General features: G+C 36.2%; 1 protein-coding gene across 10 annotated transcripts in view; it reads left to right on the plus strand.

Annotated features, from left to right (window-relative positions):
- Positions 1-21602, plus strand: part of LOC103027496 (uncharacterized) — a 36786-nt gene that overhangs the window by 10290 nt on the left and 4894 nt on the right. For 2 of the 10 annotated variants that reach the window (XM_049471079.1, XM_049471078.1), the window contains exons 2-5: positions 17449-17481; positions 18170-18202; positions 18905-18937; positions 19961-20005. In XM_049471079.1, coding sequence (XP_049327036.1) covers positions 17449-17481; positions 18170-18202; positions 18905-18937; positions 19961-20005 — 144 coding nt within the window. The remainder of the gene's footprint in view (positions 1-17448; positions 17482-18169; positions 18203-18904; positions 18938-19960; positions 20006-21602) is intronic. The other 8 variants (XM_049471083.1, XM_049471082.1, XM_049471081.1 and 5 more) reach the window with 8 other exon arrangements.

Here is a 21602-nt window from a genome sequence, read left to right on the forward strand (position 1 = left end):
AGTGGTCCTGCTGAAGAATTGTTGCCCTCCTACAGCCTAATTCACGTCTCCTGGTGTACTGGGCTGTCTCCTGGTATCTGATCTATGCTCTGAACACTCTGCTGACAGACACAGAAAACCTTCTTGTCACAGCTCGCATTGATGTGGCATCCTGGATGAGCTGCACTACCTGAGCCACTTCTGTGGGTTGTAGTTGTAGACACACAACAGCACAACAGCAGGTGAAATTGATTCACAATCAGTGTTGCTTCCTAACTGGACTGGTTGATTTCATAAAAGTGTGGTTGACTTGGAGTTGCAGTCATATGAAAAAGTTTGGGCACCCCTATTAATCTTAATCATTTTTAGTTCTAAATATTTGGGTGTTTGCAACAGACATTTCAGTTTGATAAATCTAATAACTGATGGACACAGTAATATTTCAGGATTGAAATGACGTTTATTGTACTAACAGAAAATGTGCAATATGCATTAAACCAAAATTTGACCAGTGCAAAAGTATGGGCACCCTTATCATTTTATTGATTTGAATACTCCTAACTACTTTTTACTGACTTACTGAAGCACGAAATTGGTTTGGTAACCTCATTGAGCTTTGAACTTCATAGCCAGGTGTATCCAATCATGAGAAAAGGTATTTAAGGTGGCCAATTGCAAGTTGTTCTCCTATTTGAATCTCCTCTGAAGAAAGGCATCATGGGCTCATCAAAACAACTCTCAAATAATCTAAAAACAAAGATTGTTCAACATAGTTGTTCAGGGGAAGGATACAAAAAGTTGTCTCAGAGATTTAACCTGTCAGTTTCCACTGTGAGGAACATAGTAAAGAAATGGAAGACCACAGGGACAGTTCTTGTTAAGCCCAGAAGTGGCAGGCCAAGAAAAATATCAGAAAGGCAGAGAAGAAGAACATCGTGTTGTTTAAGTGTTCCCTTTTACTTTTTTGAGCAGTGTATGTTACTATTATTATTACTACTGTTCTGATTGGTGGAGAACTGGCAGTGAACACAGCATTAGCTCCTCTTTGCAGGTGTGAGTTGTCGCTTGTTAGTGAGGTATCTCAGTAGCGCTCGTATAAATGAAGGTCACCAGCGTCTGGGTGAAGGTCGGGAAGGTCGTGAAGTTGTGTGGATCTATGTATGGAGTGTTGAGGTGTGAGGAGATCTGAACGGAGAGAGTCTGAAGGATGTGAAAGGTCGAGTGAAATGCAGTGAAAAGCACCATTCACACCTTTCCCTGAGTATTACACCATACGAGAGGTAGCTTTAGCTTTTGAAAGAGAGAGAAAGAGAGAGAGAGAGAGACAGAAATAGAGAGAGTCTCCCAGTGAGAGTGAGAACTCCCAGGTGTGTGTTATTATTTCTCTCTCTCTCTCTCCCCCTCTCTCTCTCCTGTTGGCACGTTTTCTCACCTAACAAGAACAAGATCACACTTTCACACTCTCTTCTCACCTACACCGCTCTCCACTGCACCCCCGGGAGGAGTGTACAGGGAGTGGGTGAGAGAGAGAGGGAGTGGGTGAGTGGGGGTGGTGGTGTATACGGACTGGGATAAAAATGAAAGAGAGAGAGAGAAATGAAAGGCGTGACCAGAGAAAGAAAGGAAATGAGGAGGAGGAGAAAGAGAAGAAGCAGGGACAGAGGCGAGTGCATAGAAGGAAGAGAAGAAAGCTAGCACAGAGGAAAGAGATACAGGAGAGATACAAACAGAGGTAGGGAGAGAGATAAAGAAAGAATAAAAAGATAGATAAATAGAGAGAGAAGCAAAGAAAGGGCATGAGAAAAAGAAAAAGTAGACGTGGAGAGGAACGTGAGTGTGGGTTTATTATCTAGTTAAATTGTGATCAAAGTAAAGATAAAAGAACCACAGACTGTTCTTATAATTTCATATAACTGTGTGTGTGTGTGTGAGAGAGACAGAGAGAGAGAAACAGAGAGAAACAAAGAGAGAAAGGAAGAGAGAGAGACAGAGAGAAAGGGAGAGAGATGAGAGAAAATAGGAGGGAGAAAAGAAAACTAGCACAGAGAAAAAAGAGAGATACAGATACAGGCAGGGGAGAGCTATAAAGAAAGGATGAAAAAGAGAAATAACCAGAAGAGAGAGATACAAAGAAAGGGCATGATAAAAAGAAAAAGGAGACAGAGAGGAGAGAATAAAGGAGGAAGAGAAGGAAATTAGAAGAAGAAGAAGAAGAAGAAGAAGAAGAAGAAGAAGAAGAGACAGAGGAGAGAACATAGGAGGAAGAGAAGAAAACTATCACAATAAAAAAGGAGAAAGGAAACAGAGAGGAGAAAAGAAAGAGAGGAGAAAAGAAAGGAGGAAGACAGTAAACAGCAAAAGAGAATGAAATGCACAAGAAAAGAGAGAGTGAGAAGAGAGATAGGGAGAAATGGAAATAAGACAGAAGGAAACGGACAGAGAGGGAGAAAGAGGGAGAGATAAACAGAAGAGATAGATATAAATTATTACAGAGATAAAGCAAAAGAGAACACAGAGAGTGAGAAAGAAGGAAGTGAAGGAAACACGCTCAGAGGAAAAAAGAGAGGGATAGTGAATTATAAATTAATGCAGAAGAACAGAGAGAGAAAGAGGGTAAAACAGAAGAGAGACAATGAGAGAAACTCAAAGAGAGAGAGTGAGAAAGAAAGGGAAAGAAGACAAAAGAAAAGCAAGACAGAGAGAGAAAGAGAGAGAAATAAGCAGAAGATAGATGTAAGTAGAGAGACCAAGAAAGAACAAGCAAAAGAAAAAAGAGTAAAGAAGAAAAGAGAAAGGAAAGGAAAAGAGGGAGGGAGAGAGTAACAGAAGAGAGACAATAAGAAAAATCAAATAGAGAGAAAAAGGGAAAAGAAGACTGAAGGAAAGAGAGACAAAAAAAGAGACAGAAGAGACATGTAGATAGAGAAAGAGAGAAATGGATATAGAGGAAGGTACCACGAAAGAGAGAGCAATACAAAGCGAAAGAAATAGAAGAAGAAAGGAATATAGAAAGCTACAGAGGGAGAAGAGAACAAATAAAAAGAGATACATGGAGGGAGAGAAGAAGAAGACACAAAGAAAGAAACAAAAGAAGGCCAAAGAGAGAAGAAGGGTATACAGAGATACACAGAGGGAAAGACAGGAAAAGAGGGGGAGAAAACGAGGAAAGGAATAGAGAGAATAGGATAGGGAGAAAGAGGTACAGAGAGGGGAATATAAAGAAGAAATGCGTAGTAAAATACAGAGAAAGGAACCAAATAGAGAGAGAGAGAGAGAGAGAGAGAGAGAGAGAGAGAGCGAGAGCGAGACAAAGAGATAAAAAGAAACAGAGGAAGAGAGAAAGAAGAAAGAAAAAGGGAGTGAAAGTAACAAACTTATAAGCCAGAAAGAGAAGGTGGACAACAGTGTGTGTGTGTGTGTGTGTGTGTGTGTATTAGATTAAGTGGGAGTGTGTGTGTTTATCTCTCTTTGTCAGAGAGTAACTGTGCTTCTCGCACAGAGATAACAGCCCAACACACACTAATACACTGTGTGTGGTGTGTGTGTGTGTAGTGCTGTATCGTGAGTGTGGGTTTATTACTTAGTTCAATTGTGATCAAAGTAAAGATTAAAGAACCACAGACTGTTCTTATAATTTCATATTACTATGTGTGTGTGTGTGTGTGTGAGAGAGAAAGAGAGAGAGAGAGAGAGAGAGAGAGAGAAACTGAGAGAGAGAAAGAGAGAGAAACAGAGAGAGAGAGAGGAAGAGAGAGAGATTGACTGTATAAAGAGATCTAAATATGATCAACTGTAATGTCAGTGTGTGTCAGATGTGCAGAACAATCCGTCACAAAATTAAGGCCCAGTCCCATTTCTCTTCTGTACCCTACCCCTTGTTTCCGAGTGTTCCCTTCTTATTGTAACATAGTTGTAATTGGAAGTATTGAAATCATCCCCCTAAGAAAAGGGACAACTCTTCAAGCACCTAATATGGATATATAGTAGTGAAGCACTAAAATTCAGCAACCTACAGGGGTTGGACAATGAAACTGAAACACCTGGTTTTAGACCACAATAATTAATTGTGGTGACGGACAGTTCTGGTGGAAACAGGAGAGTTGAGGTGCACATTGAATTCTGACGTGATTTGGGCAGCCGTGGTTTTATGTTTTTTGGATACAATCCGGGTTAGCACCCAAACATCCCTTTCAGACAGCTTCCTCTTACAGCGTCCACAGTTAATCCTGTTGGATGTGGTTGGTCCTTCTTGGTGGTATGCTGACATTACCCTGGATACCGTGGCTCTTGATACATCACAAAGACTTGCTGTCTTGGTCACAGATGCACCAGCAAGACGTGCACCAACAATTTGTCCTCTTTTGAACTCTGGTATGTCACCCATAATGTTGTGTTCATTGCAATATTTTGAGCAAAACTGTGCTCTTACCCTGCTAATTGAACCTTCACACTCTGCTCTTACTGGTGCAATTAATGAAGATTGGCCACCAGGCTGCTCCAATTTAGCCATGAAACCTCCCACACTAAGCAACTAACTAACTAACACTAACTAATAAAGTGGCCAGCGAGTGGTATCAGAATGTAGGTGTTTCTGTTAGAGTGGCCAGAGAGTGGAATCAGAATGTAGGTGTTTCTGTTAAAGTGGCCAGAGAGTGGAATCAGAATGTAGGTGTTTCTAATAAAGTGGCCAGTGAGTGGAACCAGAATTTTGGAGTTTCTAATAAAGTGGCCAGAGAATGGAACCAGAATGTAGGTGTTTTTATTAAAGTGGCCAGAGAGTGGAATCAGAATGTAGGTGTTTCTAATAAAGTGGCCAGAGAGTGAAGTCAGAATGTAGGTGTTTCTAATAAAGTGGCCAGTGAGTGGAACCAGAATTTTGGAGTTTCTAATAAAGTGGCCAGAGAATGGAACCAGAATGTAGGTGTTTTTATTAAAGTGGCCAGCGAGTGGAACCAGAATGTAGGTGTTTCTATTAAAGTGGCCAGTAAGTGGAATCAGAATGTAGGTGTTTCTATTAAAGTGGCCAGAGACTGGAATCAGAATGCAGGTGTTTCTAATAAAGTGGCCAGAGAGTGGAATCAGAATGTAGGTGTTTCTATTAAAGTGGCCAGCGAGTGAAGTCACAATGTAGGTGTTTCTATTAAAGTGGCCAGCGAGTGGAATCAGAATGTAGGTGTTTCTAATAAAGTGGCCAGCGAGTGGAACCAGAGTGTAGGTGTTTCTATTAAAGTGGCCAGTGTAGGTGTAAAGGCTTCAGACGGCAGCAGCTTGGTTGTGGTGTAGACGTGTCACAGTATTCAGTATGAATCTTCAGCCCTGCAGGAATCCAGCACAGAGAAAACACAGTCGCGGCGCCGCCTCCGCTCCCTCCTTCATTATTCCTCCGCTGCTCTCCGGAGTCTTCCACCAGGCTTACGGCTCGGCTCAAATGTTCCCGGGTGCCGGGTCTCCAGAGAGCATCGAGAGAACACATCCTTATCAACCACAGCGCTGTGTTCCCCCTCACACAGCCCCCGGCCCTGCGAGAAAAAACTAATTTCATTCAGCATTCACACACACACACACACACACACACACGCACACACACACACACACACACACACACACACACACACACACAGAAAGCTACAGGCATCTCAGGAGAGCAGAACTGTGCTACTGCAGGCTAGTTTACACACTCACCACAATATACACTATTTACACACAGCGGCCCTGTACTTCTGCACTGGCCACTTTATTAGAAACCCCTCTCTTATTCTTAAACACTGGCCACTTTATTAGAAACACCTCTGCTAATCTTCATCACTGGCCGCTTTATTAGAAACATTTTTTTATTCATAACTGGCCATTTTATTAGAAACACATTTTTTTATTCACTGCTGGCCAATTTATTAGAAACACGTTTTTTTTATTATTATTATTATTCATCACTGGCCACTTTATTAGAAACACGTTTTTTTTTTATTCATCATTGGCCACTTTATTAGAAACCCGTTTTTTTATTCATTGCTGGCCACTTTACAAGAAACACTTTTTTCTTATTCATTGCTGGCCACTATATTAGAAACACTTTTTTTTATTCATTGCTGGCCACTATATTAGAAACACGTTTTTTTTTTAGTTATTACTGGCCACTTTATTAAAACACTTCTGTTATTCTTCATCACTGGCCACTTTATTAGAAACCCCTCTCTTATTCTTCATCACTACTGGCCACTTTATTAGAAACCCCTCTCGTGTTCTTCATCATTGGCCACTTTATTAGAAACCCCTCTCTTATTTTTATCACTGGCCACTTTATTAGAAACACCTCTCTTATTCTCCATCACTACTGGCCACTTTATTAGAAACACCTCTCTTATTCTCCATCACTACTGGCCACTTTATTAGAAACACCTCTGTTATTCTCTATTCTCTATTCTCTATGTTATTCATCACTTAATCAGGGGCCACTTTATTAGAAACACCTCTCCTATTCTCCATCACTACTGGCTACTTTATTAGAAACACCTCTATTATTCTTCGTCACTACTGGCCACTTTATTAGAAACACCCCTCTTATTCATTACTATTGGCCACTTTATTAGAAACACCTCTGTTATTTTTCGTTGCTGATCAGATTATTAGAAACACCTCTCTTATTCTTTATAACTGGCCAATTTTTTAGAAACACCTCTTTTATACTTCATCACTGGCCACTTTATTAGAAACATCTCTTTACATTCATCACTTAATCAGGGGCCACTTTATTAGAAACACCTCTCCTATTCTCCATCACTACTGGCTACTTTATTAGAAACACCTCTATTATTCTTTGTCACTACTGGCCACTTTATTAGAAACACCTCTGTCATTCTTCATCACTACTGGCCACTTTATTAGAAACACCTCTGATATTTTTAGTCGCTGACCAGATTATAAGAAACACCTCTCTTATTCTTTATAACTGGCCACTTTATTAGAAACCCCTATTTTATTCTTCAGCACCACTGGCCACTTTATTAGAAACCCCTCTTTTATTCTTCATCACTTCTGGCCACTTTATGAGAAACCCCTCTCCTATTCTTCATCAATACTGGCCACTTTAATAGAAACACCTCTCTTATCCTCTATAACTGGTCACTTTAATAGAAACACCTCTCCTATTCTTCATCAATACTGGCCACTTTATTAGAAACACCTCTCTTATTCTTCATAGTTGGCCACTTTATTAGAAACACCTCTCCTATTCTTCATCAATACTGGTCACTTTATTAGAAACACCTCTCCTATTCTTCATCAATACTGGCCACTTTATTAGAAACACCTCTCTTATTCTTCATAATTGGCCACTTTATTAGAAACACCTCTCCTATTCTTCATCAATACTGGTCGCTTTATTAGAAACACCTCTCCTATTCTTCATCAATACTGGTCACTTTATTAGAAACACCTCTCCTATTCTTCATCAATACTGGCCACTTTATTAGAAACACCTCTCTTATTCTTCATAATTGGCCACTTTATTAGAAACACCTCTCCTATTCTTCATCAATACTGGTCGCTTTATTAGAAACACCTCTCCTATTCTTCATCAATACTGGTCGCTTTATTAGAAACACCTGTCTTATTCTTCATAACTGGTCACTTTATTAGAGACAAGTTTTTTTATTCTCTATAACTGGTCAATTTATTAGAAACACCTGTCTTATTCTTCACCACTGGCCACTTTATTAGAAACCCCTCTCTTGTTCTTCATCACTACTGGCCACTTTATTAGAAACCCCTCTCTTGTTCTTCTTCAGTACACTCTAAAAAACAGAGGTACGATATGAGTACTTTTTTGTACTCGAAGGTACACTCTTCATAATTGTACCCTCAAAGGTACAATATTGGTCTTTACAGGGTCAGATTTGTTCCCTCTGAAGTACAAAGTCATTTCTAACAGCAATAAGTACAAATTTGTACCATTTAACCAGCCAAAGGGTACATTCAGTATTCTGCATCACTGCACTAATAAACAATATATATTTAAATTGCACATTTTTTTATTTGAAAGCCAGACAATTTTGTATCATCAAGTTTTTGAGCCATATTTAGTTGATGACAATGTTTATAATCTTTATAATCTTTACTGCCACAAAAACCATGGGTACAAAAAAGGACTTTCACTGAAAGGTACTTTTTTGTGCCTCAATATAAGGTACAGCCCCAGCGACAAGCTTTGTACTCTTTTAAGTACAAATCTGTACTTATATTTCTTAGAGTGTACTGGCTGCTTTGTTAGAAACACCTTGTGGTAAAAACATACATTTCCAGTGTAAAGTTCAGATATAATTAATATCCAGAATGATGTTGAAATAACATTATTAACACTAATATCCAGTATGAGTTTGAGTGTACTGTAGGTTCTAGTGTGTGGATAGTAATCTGAATGAGGAGAACACAGTGAATGCAGTCTTCATTCTGGAGCAGATGCTGGTTCTGGAAGCTCCTCCACCTTGAAAGCAGGAGTGTAAAGTGACTTTGGCAGGTGACTTTGAGGTGTGTGAGCAGGTCAGCAGCTCTTTTCTGCCACATCGTCTCACTTCACATGCCCACTGTGCCTCATTATTAATTGAACAGTTATAAAAATAATCAGCCCGCCTCTGGCTCCATCTGCTCCACACTCTCCGCCCTCGAAAAAACACACCGGCATGTTCTACAGCATTCTGCTTCCCTTCGTAGTTAAGATCTATATACACCCTTACGTTCTGATGATTCCGAAGCTGAGGCAGGTAAAAATGACTGTATGCTGACATGGGAGGAGCTCTGGATACATTTCCTTGAAAGGTCCATGAGTCATGTTAACCCCTTAACGCCTGTTGTTGCAAATTTGCAACATACCAAAATTTCTATTTATTTTTGTGCAAAAGTGAAATTAATAATCTCAACAATATTTACTATCTACTTAAAGGTAAAACACACATGAAACATTTTTTTCATATACAGCTACATTAATTCAGGCGTTAAGGGGTTAACTAGAGGCTTATATTTGTACTATGATTGATGAATTGAAGCAATATTTAAAGAAAAAATAGATTTAATGAGAATTATTACTGTGTACTTTTTTAATACTGTTTGTTTTGTGATTATAAACGTGTGTCTATTGGTGTATTTTACTCATTTCTACATGGTGCGAACCAAAGCTGTGAGTGCTATTTTCTGTACTTCATCATGTGGATAAATTTCTAAATTAATCTATAGCTGTAAAGATGATTGGATGTGTAGTTTTTACATGTGTGTAAAGATCTTTAGCTATATTTTTGTAAACAATACATTAAGAAATTAATTTAAATGCAAACACTATATCACATTTTTTCTGTTGTTAGTATGGTTGTAGTAGTAAGTGTGCAGTGTGAGGCCTTTAATCACAAGAACACTCTACCAGCTGTTAAGCATGGTGGGGGTAGCATCACTTTTTAATAACATTAATATTCAGCATGTATAAAATATGTAAAAAAAAAGTACAAAAAAGTAAATGAGAAAATTGCATTTTGAAAAAATATATATATATTTTACACAATGACTAGCAGGTGAGGCCTTCAATCCAGCTGTGAAGCATGATGGGGGTAGCATCACTCTCTAATAACATTAATATCCAGCATGTAGTTCTAATAACATTAATATCCAGCACGATATTGTAATAACTTTAATATCCAGTATGAATTTTAAGGCATACACTACGGTGCAATTTTGCCACTGTTAGTATCATTGTAGTAGATAATGCATATTTTATTTAAAGAAAACAAATTGTAAAATTTGTACAAAAAAGTAAATTTTAAAAAATATATATATATATATTTTACACAATGACCAGCAGGTGAGATCTTCAATCCAGCTGTTAAGCATGGTGGTGGTAACATCACTCTCTAATAACATTAATATCCAGCATGTAGTTCTAATAACATTAATATCCAGTTTTATTTTTTGAAACATTACTATCCTGTATGAATTTTAATGCATACACTACGGTGCAATTTTGCTGTTGTTAGTATCATTGTAGTAGATGATGCATATTTTCTTTAAAGAAAAAAATATGTAAAATATGTACAAAAAAGTAAATGAGAAAATTGCATTTTGCAAAAAAAAAAAAAAACAATTTTACACAATTACCTTGAGCAGGTGAGGCCTTCAATCCAGCTGTTAAGCATGGTGGTGGTAGCATCACTCTCTAATAACATTAATATATAGCATGTAGTTCTAATAACATTAATATCCAGCACGATATTGTAATAACATTAATATCCAGTATGAATTTTAATGCATATTTTATTTAAAGAAAAAAATCTTAAAATATGTACAAAAAAGTAAATGAGAAAATTACATTTTGAAAAAAACTATTTTACACAATGACTAGCAGGTGAGGCCTTCAATCCAGCTGTAAAGCATGTGGGGGTAGCATCAAAACAGAATAATTTTAAGCAAAAAAAAAAAAAAAAACGCAAAAAACATGCTCTGGAACTGATTTGCACAGTGTCCATCCTGTTTAACAGGTCTTCGACCAATACAAGTACAGTATACAATCTGTTAAACATGGTGGTGGTAGCAGCATCACTCTCTGGAGCTCTGTTATACAGTGACCAGTGGCTTAGATTATGCATATTTTCTTTAATGAAAAAAAATGTGTTTATTAAAAAAACAAAAACACTAAAATGAGAAACAGAATTACAAAAAAAGAAAAGAAAAACATGCTCTGGAACTGTTTTCACAGGGACCAGTATGTGAGCCTTCAATCCCGGCAAGTACACTGTACCAACTGTTAAGCATGGTGGTGGTAGTATCACTCTCTGGTTCTCTTATATACAAGTATAAGTACATAAACAAGGGATGAAAAACAAGAAAAAAATACTAAAACTATTTTGCACAGGGACCAATATGTGAGTCCTTTAATCCCTGCAAGTACACTGTACCAACTGTTAAGCATGGTGGTGGTAGCATCACTCTCTGGGGCTCCTTTATACAATGACCACTGGTATTCTCAAAGAAGTGAAAGCAAAGTCTCCAAACCCAACCCAACACTATACCATGCTGTTTAGCATGGTGGTGGTAGCATCATGATTTGAGGTTGTTTGCTTCTGTGTGCATGGAATAGTCAAAAAGTATGAGTGCTTCAGAATTCTCAGAAATGGACTGTGGACTCTGTGGAAGAGGACTCTGGGGGCTTGCTGACTTCTCACCACATCTGTCGGGAGAGGGGGGGGGGCAGCAGTGCATGCTGGGAATGTTAACTGAAAGCCTTTCTCAGCGCTGTGGGATATCCGGACTGACCGCAGCTGCTAAAAACCACTCTGCCGAGGCGAGACGAGGCGAGGAGAGTCGAGGCGGGGCAGGAAGACTGACCACTTCAGTGTGTCACAGATTGTTTAGGTAATGAAAGACAAAAGTAGAGCTGGGTTCTAGCAAACTCCACTAATGGAGAACCACTAACCCCTTCAAAGCGTTTAAAACTGATCCAATGTGTTCAGTTAAAGGAAAACTCCACCAAAATAATGTTTTTAAAGCTCTGGGGAGCGTTTCTCGAAATCTGATCAAACTTAGCGAATAACGAACAAACTGATGCATGATGTGAGAAAAAGAACGTGCCAGTTCTGCAAGCGTTTAGCAATGAAACCCAAAAAGTAAAGGGCTAGGCAAAAAGAGTAGTCAAAATCACAAAAACGGGTCGGTAACAATTGGAAACAAAAAAATGCAACGTTTAGTAGAAGAGCAGAGAAAACAGAGGGGTACATATACAAGTAAGACCAGGTGTGTGCAATCAGAAGCTCGGAGAGCATGAACGCCATAGTGTCACGTGATCAGCAGAGTCAGGGAAGTCCGGTGTGCATGCATGCTGGGAACTGGAGGCTTTATTGTTAAGTTCAGAGTCCAGAGCAGGCAGTTCAGAGTCCAGAGCAGGCAGACTGACAGTATAGAAGAAGAAAATATATATATATATATAAATATAAATATTATACTTTAGATTCTACTAAATAGCACATTTATCTTTAAGGACAGATCTGCACACTCTTGGTTTAATTTTAACATCAGTGTCTTCATGAGGAAGATTCACCTGGAATAGTTTTCTCAGCATCTTGAAGGAAGGAGTTCCTGGAGGTGCTGAACAATAGTTGCTGCTTTTCCATGCCAGGATATTCCCAATGGCATGGAAATGTTTTGTGTTGTCCTGTAATCTTTCAATATTTTGAAACAATGCACCATTCTGACTGAGCAGGGTAGGACCATGTTCGCCATGTTATGATGCTTACAGAAAGTTTGTGGGTGTTTTACAAACTATTTTACCACTATTATCCAATCATTATTAAAGTAATATAATAAAAGAAGAAGGGGGAACTGACTTTTAGGAAAGAGAACCACTAACTATACGTGTGTGATGTTCTACCATGCCTTTTATACCGATCCAGTGTGTTAAATGTATGAATATTAGCAGTCACTTCCTTTAGATTTTGTAAGAACGTGCTGAGAAAGCAAACAGAGAAAGGGATGGGCATGGCTGGATGTGAAATGCAGCTCTGGAAAAAATAAGAAAGCACTTAAAAATAATGAGTTTCTTTGATTTTACCAAATTGAAAACCTCTGGAATATAGTCAAGAGGAAGACTGCATGAATGTTTGCACCAGGAGTAAAGGCATAAACTTATCCAAAATCAGTGTGTAAGACTGGTGGAGGAGAACATGATGCCAAGATGCATGAAAACAGTGATTAAAAAACAGGGTTATTCCACCAAATATTGATTTCTGAACTCTTAAAACTTTATTAATATGAACTTGCTATATAAATCACATTGTGCTTCTTTAAAATCACATATTACTAAAATGGTGGAGGGATACGTATGAAATATGCAGGGTGTTGTGGCGAAAAAAATAGTTCTCAAAGAAAAGCTCTATTTTTATGAGCTTTCCTACAGTTATATCATGATGCCTTATAAATCTCAGCAGACACATACAGGCTCACCAGTAAGTTTGGATGGTAAAATAATGGATCTTTTTGTGGTGTTATCATGTTCTGGATCAGGCTGTCGACTGTTTACATCTCAAACACTGATTTATGCAGCAGTTTTGTCACCTTTAAACCAAAAATGCTGCCTCTCCTCGCTGCTGTGTGCTGTTTATCTTCTGTCGACGGTTGGTGTGCGTGTGTGTGTGTGTGTGTGTGTGTGTGTGTGTGTGTGTGTGTGTGTGTGTGTGTGTGTGTGTATGTTTTGCGCTCCTGCTGTGATCGGTTTTAAATTACACACACCGCCGCAGTAAATGCCACAATTATCCCAAACAGGTGCATTATTCACACACTCACACTGATGTAGTGCTAAACCACTACAGCAAACAGACATGCTGAAGCATTACACATGAAACATATCCCACTACCAGTGCACAACAAAAATATAAAAATGTTGCACACACACACACACACACACACAAAGACAAAACACACACACAGAAAATGTAAGAGTTTATTTAGTGTACTACATTACAGGCAATAATGAATATTATTATAACCGTGTTGGAAAAACAGCCTGGCCAGCTGAAGCAATGTAACATTCTTCACGAATTAGATGTAATTCCCTGCATTCTGGTCATTTTAACATGTTATTAAACATCTTTTACCTACAAAAATTAATTCACTTACTTTTTTAAGAGTCAGGCACAGCTCCCTTGTCAGCAGCTCTAACTCTGTGCAGCTCACCGTACTGTACTGCACTCTTCTGTCTCTCATTTTCTCTCGCGTTCTCACTCTCTCGCACATTCTCTTTTCCTCTCGCACTCATTCTCTCCCTCTTGTTATCGCGCTCTCTCATTCTCCTGCGTTCTCTCTCTCTTGTTCTCTCTTGTTCTCTTTCTCACTCTCTCTCATTTTCTCTCGCGTTCTCACTTTCTCTCTTGCTCTCTCTCTCTCTTGTTCTTTCTCTCTCCCTCTTGTTATCACTCTGTCTCATTGTCTCACGTTTCCACTCTCTCATGCTCTCATTCTCTCTCTCTGTTATCACTATCTTTCATTCTTACTCTCTCTCTTGTTCTCTCTCTCTCTTATTCTCTCTCTCTCTTATCACATCTCATTCTTACTCTCTTTCTCTTGTTCTTTCTCGCTCATGCTCTCATTCTCTCTCTCTCTCTCTCTCTCTCTCTCTCTCTCTCTTATCACTCAGTTCAGTTTGCTTTATTGACATGACAAAATTACATTTGTATTGTCAAAGCATTTCAGATAAATAGTACAGACATAGATTAATGGGTACAACAACATACAAATATAGAAGTGCATATATGTATATCCATATTTATACATATATATACACATATATATACACATATATAGCCATACAATCTGATTTTAAAAAAGCACAACACACAAACACCTAAACATTGTACTTTAGCCCTATACTTCAGCTGCTGTGTCGCATGGTTGAAGACCAAGGCTGTTGTAAAAAAAAACAAAGTAGCCAAAGCACACAAATGCGTTCTCACTTTCTCTTTCTTTCTTATCACTCTTTTTCATTCTCTCTCTCATTCTCTCTTACTCTCGCTCACTCTCTCTGTCTTATCACTCTTCCTCTTGTTCTCTCTCACATGCTCTCATTCTCACTCTCACTCTCTCTCATTCTCTTTGTCTCTATTGTTCTTATTATTCTGATTTGTATTTATTTATTTTTTTGGTATCTAAAAATTGTGTAGTTACACATTTACAATCCATGTAAAAATAGTGTTCCTACCAGAGATAGGAAGTAGAAGGAATTAGAACTACTATTTAGATCCCACAACTGTAATTAAGTACTAAAGTGCTGTATCTGCCTCGACTAGAGTATTAATTTTTATCCTACTTCCCTTCTGTAAGTACTAAAATGCTGTAAAATGCTGTATCTGTATTCATTTTTTCCCTACTTCACTACTGTACTTAAGTACTAAAATACTGTATTTGTATCTACTGAAGTATTCATTTCCCCTACTTCACTACTGTACTTAAGTACTAAAATGCTGTATCTGTATCTACTGGAGTATTATTTTTTATCCTACTTCACTACTGTACTTAAGTACTAAAATGCTGTATCTGTATCTACTGGAGCATTATTTTTTATCCTACTCCACTACTGTACTTAAGTACTGAAATACTGTATCTGTATCTACTGGAGTATTATTTTTTATCCTACTTCACTACTGTACGTAAGTACTAAAATGCTGTATCTGTATCTACTGGAGCATTATTTTTTATCCTACTTCACTACTGTACTTAAGTACTGAAATACTGTATCTGTATCTACTGGAGTATTATTTTTTATCCTACTTCACTACTGTACGTAAGTACTAAAATACTGTATTTGTATCTACTGAAGTATTAATTTCCCCTACTTCACTACTGTACTTAAGTACTAAAATACTGTATTTGTATCTACTGAAGTATTAATTTCCCCTACTTCACTACTGCACTTAAGTACTAAAATACTGTATTTGTATCTACTGAAGTATTAATTTCCCCTACTTCACTACTGTACTTAAGTACTAAAATGTTGTATCTGTCTCTACTGGATTATTCATTTTCCCCCTACTTCACTACTGTACTTAATTAATAAAATGCGGTATCTGTATCTACTGGAGTATTATTTTTATCCTACTCCACTACTGTACTTAAGTACTAAAATGCTGTATCTGTATCTACTGGAGTATTAATTTCTTATCCTACTTCACTACTGTACTTAAGTACTAAAGTGCTGTATATGTATCTACTGGAGTATTATTTTTTTTCATACTTCACTACTGTACTTAAGTACTAAATACTGTATCTGTATGTACTGGAGTATTAATTTCTTATCCTACTTCACTACTGTACTTAAGTACTAAAATACTGTATATGTATCTATTGGAGTATTATTTTTACTTCACTACTGTACTTAAGTACTAAAAAGTTGTATCTGTTTCAACTGGAGCATTATTTTTTATCCTACTTCACTACTGTACTTAAGTACTGAAATACTGTATCTGTATCTACTGGAGTATTAATTTTTATCCTACTTTACTACTGTACTTAAGTACTAAAATACTGTATCTGTATCTACTGGAGTATTATTTTTTCTCCTACTGCACTTGAGTACTAAAATACTGTGGCTATATGTACTGAAGTATTAATTTGTATCCTACTTCACTACTGTACTTAAGTACTAAAATGTTGTATCTGTATCTACTGGAGTATAATTTTTTTCCTACTTCACTACTGTACTTAAGTACTAAAATGTTGTATCTGTATCTACTGGAGTATAATTTTTTTCCTACTTCACTACTGTACTTAAGTACTAAAATGCTGTATCTGTATCTACTGGAGTATTAATTTTTTCCTACATCACTACTGTACTTAAGTACTAAAACGCTGCTGTATAAAATCTGGAGTGTTTCAGTCTGGACTGCTTTTTGATTGAGGTTTAATACAGGACAGCCAATCAGAAAAGAGCTCATTTAAATACATTTATATACATCGGCCTTAAAGGGGCACTCAGGTTTAACTGCGCTATTGGTGAGGATGATGCAGACACTAACAATATGTAAATTGTGTCTCACCTCTATTAGAGCCACACTGCTCCGCCCAATCAGCTCTGCCTTTCTGCCCCACCCCTAAACCCATACATCACCCAGTGAAATTACATCACAGAGTGTTGTAAATTGAAAATATGACTGTTTTTGGTTTTTAAAGCTATATAAAAGAACAAATGTGGTCAGACTTTTAGATATGTATGGTTTTAAACTGCACTGGAGTGTGTGTGTGTGTGTGTGTGTGTGTCACTCTCGCCCTGCCTCCTGCCCAACAGTCCTCAGTTCCTGCTTCTCACAATAAATAAAAAATGTGTTTTCTCATCTTTCCATTTCAAATCTTATGTAAGAAACGATCCGAGCAGAAACAGGAAGCTCTGCTGCAGAGCCGGTCCGATCTGCCGGACTGACACCAAAAACACATCAATAATGCAGCGCTGCCTAAAACCAGCGGACCACCCGCCACTGAGACCCCCTCTCTACACACCTTCAGATTATCAGACTACATCAGATCTGTCTATTAATATTAGAAGATGAGATCAGACTTCAAGTCATATCTGTCTTTGTTATTAGAAGATTATCAGACTAGATCTGATCTTGTGTTTACTATTGGAAGATGATCAGACTAGATCAGATCTCTTTGTTAATTTTAGATAATTAGACTAGATCAGATATCTTTGTTTATTTTAGATAATTAGACTAGATCAGATCTCTTTGTTAATTTTAGATAATTAGACTAGATCAGATATCTTAGTTCATTTTAGATGATCAGACTAGATCAGATATCTTTGTTCATTTTAGATGATCAGACTAGATCATCTCAATCACATAACAGACTATATCTGATCTGATCTGTCTTTATTATTTGGAGATTATGATGAATAATGATTCTGTTTTTATTATGATGCTAATGAACATTGTTTTCTGTTTTTTCTTTTTACAGCACTCACCGCCCATCCCATTACTCATGGCCCAGGTCAGACTAGATCAGATGTGTGTTCGTTTTAGATGATCAGACTAGATCAGATGTCTTCCTTCATTTTAGATAATTAGACTAGATCAGATATCTTCCTTCATTTTAGATGGTCAGACTAGATCAGATATCTTTGTTAATTTTAGATAATTAGACTAGATCAGATATCTTTTTTTTTAGATGATCAGACTAGATCAGATATCTTTGTTAATTTTAGATAATTAGACTAGATCAGATATCTTTGTTAATTTTAGATAATTAGACTAGATCAGATATCTTTGTACTTTTTAGGTGATCAGACTAGATCAGATATCTTTGTTAATTTTAGATAATTAGACTAGATCAGATATCTTTGTTAATTTTAGATAATTAGACTAGATCAGATATCTTTGTTAATTTTAGATAATTAGACTAGATCAGATATCTTTGTTAATTTTAGATAATTAGACTAGATCAGATATCTTTGTACTTTTTAGGTGATCGGACTAGATCAGATATCTTTGTACTTTTAGATAATTAGACTAGATCAGATATCTTTGTTCATTTTAGATGATCAGACTAGATCATCTCAATCACATAACAGACTATATCTGATCTGATCTGTCTTTATTATTTGGAGATTATGATGAATAATGATTCTGTTTTTATTATGATGCTAATGAACATTGTTTTCTGTTTTTTCTTTTTACAGCACTCACCGCCCATCCCATTACTCATGGCCCAGGTCAGACTAGATCAGATGTGTGTTCGTTTTAGATGATCAGACTAGATCAGATGTCTTCCTTCATTTTAGATGATCAGACTAGATCAGATGTGTGTTCGTTTTAGATGATCAGACTAGATCAGATGTCTTTGTACATTTTACATAATCAGACTAGATCAGATATCTTTTTTTTTTAGATGATCAGACTAGATCAGATATCTTAGTTAATTTTAGATGATCAGACTAGATCAGATTTCTTTGCACTTTTTAGATGATCGGACTAGATCAGATTTCTTTGCACTTTTTAGATGATTAGACTAGATCAGATGTCTTTGTTCTTTTTAGATAATTAGACTAGATCAGATATCTTTGTTTATTTTAGATAATTAGACTAGATCAGATATCTTTGTTTATTTTAGATAATTAGACTAGATCAGATATCTTTGTTTATTTTAGATAATTAGACTAGATCAGATATCTTTGTTTATTTTAGATGATCAGACTAGATCTGTTGTCTTGGCTAATTTTAGGTTACCAGAGTAGATTAGATGTCTTGATTAATTTTATATGATCAGACCATCTTTTTATCAGACAAGATCGTAAATTGCATTACATACTATATCTGATCTGATCTGTCTTTATTATTTGGAGATTATGATGAATAATGATTCTGTTTTTATTATGATGCTAATGAACATTGTTTTCTGTTTTTTCTTTTTACAGCACTCACCGCCCATCCCATTACTCATGGCCCAGGTCAGACTAGATCAGATGTGTGTTCGTTTTAGATGATCAGACTAGATCAGATGTCTTCCTTCATTTTAGATAATTAGACTAGATCAGATATCTTTTTTTTTTTTTAGATGATCAGAGTAGATCAGATCTCTTTGTTAATTTTAAATGATCAGACTAGATCAGATATCTTTGTACTTTTTAGATGATCGGACTAGATCAGACATCTTTGTTAATTTTAGATAATTAGACTAGATCAGATATCTTTGTTAATTGTAGATAATTAGACTAGATCAGATATCTTTGTACTTTTAGATAATTAGACTAGATCAGATATCTTTGTTTATTTTAGATAATTAGACTAGATCAGATATCTTTGTACTTTTTAGGTGATCGGACTAGATCAGATATCTTTGTACTTTTAGATAATTAGACTAGATCAGATATCTTTGTTCATTTTAGATAATTAGACTAGATCAGATATCTTTGTTTATTTTAGATAATTAGACTAGATCAGATATCTTTGTTCATTTTAGATAATTAGACTAGATCAGATATCTTTGTTCATTTTAGATGATCAGACTAGATCATCTCAATCACATAACAGACTATATCTGATCTGATCTGTCTTTATTATTTGGAGATTATGATGAATAATGATTCTGTTTTTATTATGATGCTAATGAACATTGTTTTCTGTTTTTTCTTTTTACAGCACTCACCGGCCATCCCATTACTCATGGCCCAGGTCAGACTAGATCAGATGTGTGTTCGTTTTAGATGATCAGACTAGATCAGATGTCTTTGTTCGTTTTAAATGATCAGACTAGATCTGTTGTCTTGGCTAATTTTAGGTTACCAGAGTAGATTAGATGTCTTGATTAATTTTATATGATCAGACCATCTTTTTATCAGACAAGATCGTAAATTGCATAACAGACTATATCTGATCTGATCTGTCTTTATTATTTGGAGATTATGATGAATAATGATTCTGTTTTTATTATGATGCTAATGAACATTGTTTTCTGTTTGTTTTTTTAACAGCACTCACCGCTGGTCCATTACATCATTCCATTGCTCCTGGCCCAGGTCAGACTAGATCAGTTGTGTGATTGTTATTAGAAAATAATTAGATGTCTTTAAAATGTTCATATAATAAGACTAGATCAGATCTGTCTGTGTTTATTTTAGATGATTAGACTTGGTCAGATATGTTTGTTATTAGAAGATCAAAATACTAAATCAGTATTTTTAATAAGATCACAAACTAGATCAGGGGTGGGTTTCCCGAAAGCTTCGTAACGCTAAGAACTTCGTTAACTCGTACTTAAGATTGATCGTTAATTAAAGAGTGTTTCCCAAACCCGTGCGTAACTAAAGTACTACGTAAACTCGATCGCAGATTAACGAGTGCTCTCACCCAGTCGTTATTTTTAACGAGCTTCTTTAGGGGATCTCGACTTGCAGTTCAGCACCTTAAACACCAGGGACCGCCAATTTTGAGGAAGAAAAATGATAATTTCCGTGTTTGAAGCTATTATATTACATTACTATTAATTATAATCAATTATATTACTATATAATTATTAATATTATTATATTATATTATATTACTATTAATTATAATCAATTATATTACTATATCATTATTATTATATTATATAATTATTATATTATATTATATTATATTATATTATATTATATTATATTATATTATATTATATTATATTATATTATTTCCCGTGTCTGCGGGTGCTCCGGTTTCCTCCCACAGTGCAAAGAAATTAGTTCAGGCTAATTAGATGTCGGATAAAAATTGCCCCTTAGGTGTGAGTGAATGTGTCTGTGTGTCTGTCTGTGTCTGTCTGCCCTGTGATGGATTGGCATCCTGTCCAGGGTGTATACTGCCTTCAGCCCGATGCCGGCTGGTATAGACTCCAGCCACCAAGCATCGACCCCCCCCCCCCCCGCGCCCCTTAACGGATAAAGCGGTTGACGAGTGAGTAAATGAGTGAATAAGTTATATTATATTATATTATATTATAATGCCAACTGTGGCTTGTAGTCTAACTGGGCAATCAAACCCACGAGTAAATTATTTAAATCCAGATTAGCGATGATAGAAGTCTTGACATTAATGATGCAAGAAATGCAATCAGTCAATTCCTGCAGATGATGCTCACGGTCTAAGCAAAGCTGCAAAGTCACCAAGTTCATCTGGGCAAACTCTGGGGTGTGTCAGCTCGCAAATATCAGTCAAAAGTTGGACACGTCTCATTCCATGTTTTTTTTTTTTTTTACATTGTCGATTAATATTAAAACCATGAAAACTAATTGACGCAAATGGAATTAGTAGACATATATATATATATATATATATATATATATATATATATATATATATATATATATATATATATATATATATATATATATATATATACACACACACACACACACACAGGAACATATGTATTATTATATTATTTTTATAATATAAAAAATTATAATAATAATAAATTAATATTACTATCAATATTACTGTTAATAATATTAGTATAATATCTATTAATATAATATATATTAACAATAATAGTTTTAAAAATGTAAAAAATAAGTTTAATGTTTTAAAATAGATTAGATTTTCGAGTATTTATTTAGTCATATGTATCTTTAGGAGTATAAT

This window comes from Astyanax mexicanus, chromosome 23 (genome assembly GCF_023375975.1).
Source record: "Astyanax mexicanus isolate ESR-SI-001 chromosome 23, AstMex3_surface, whole genome shotgun sequence".
Taxonomy (NCBI): Eukaryota; Metazoa; Chordata; class Actinopteri; order Characiformes; family Acestrorhamphidae; genus Astyanax; species Astyanax mexicanus.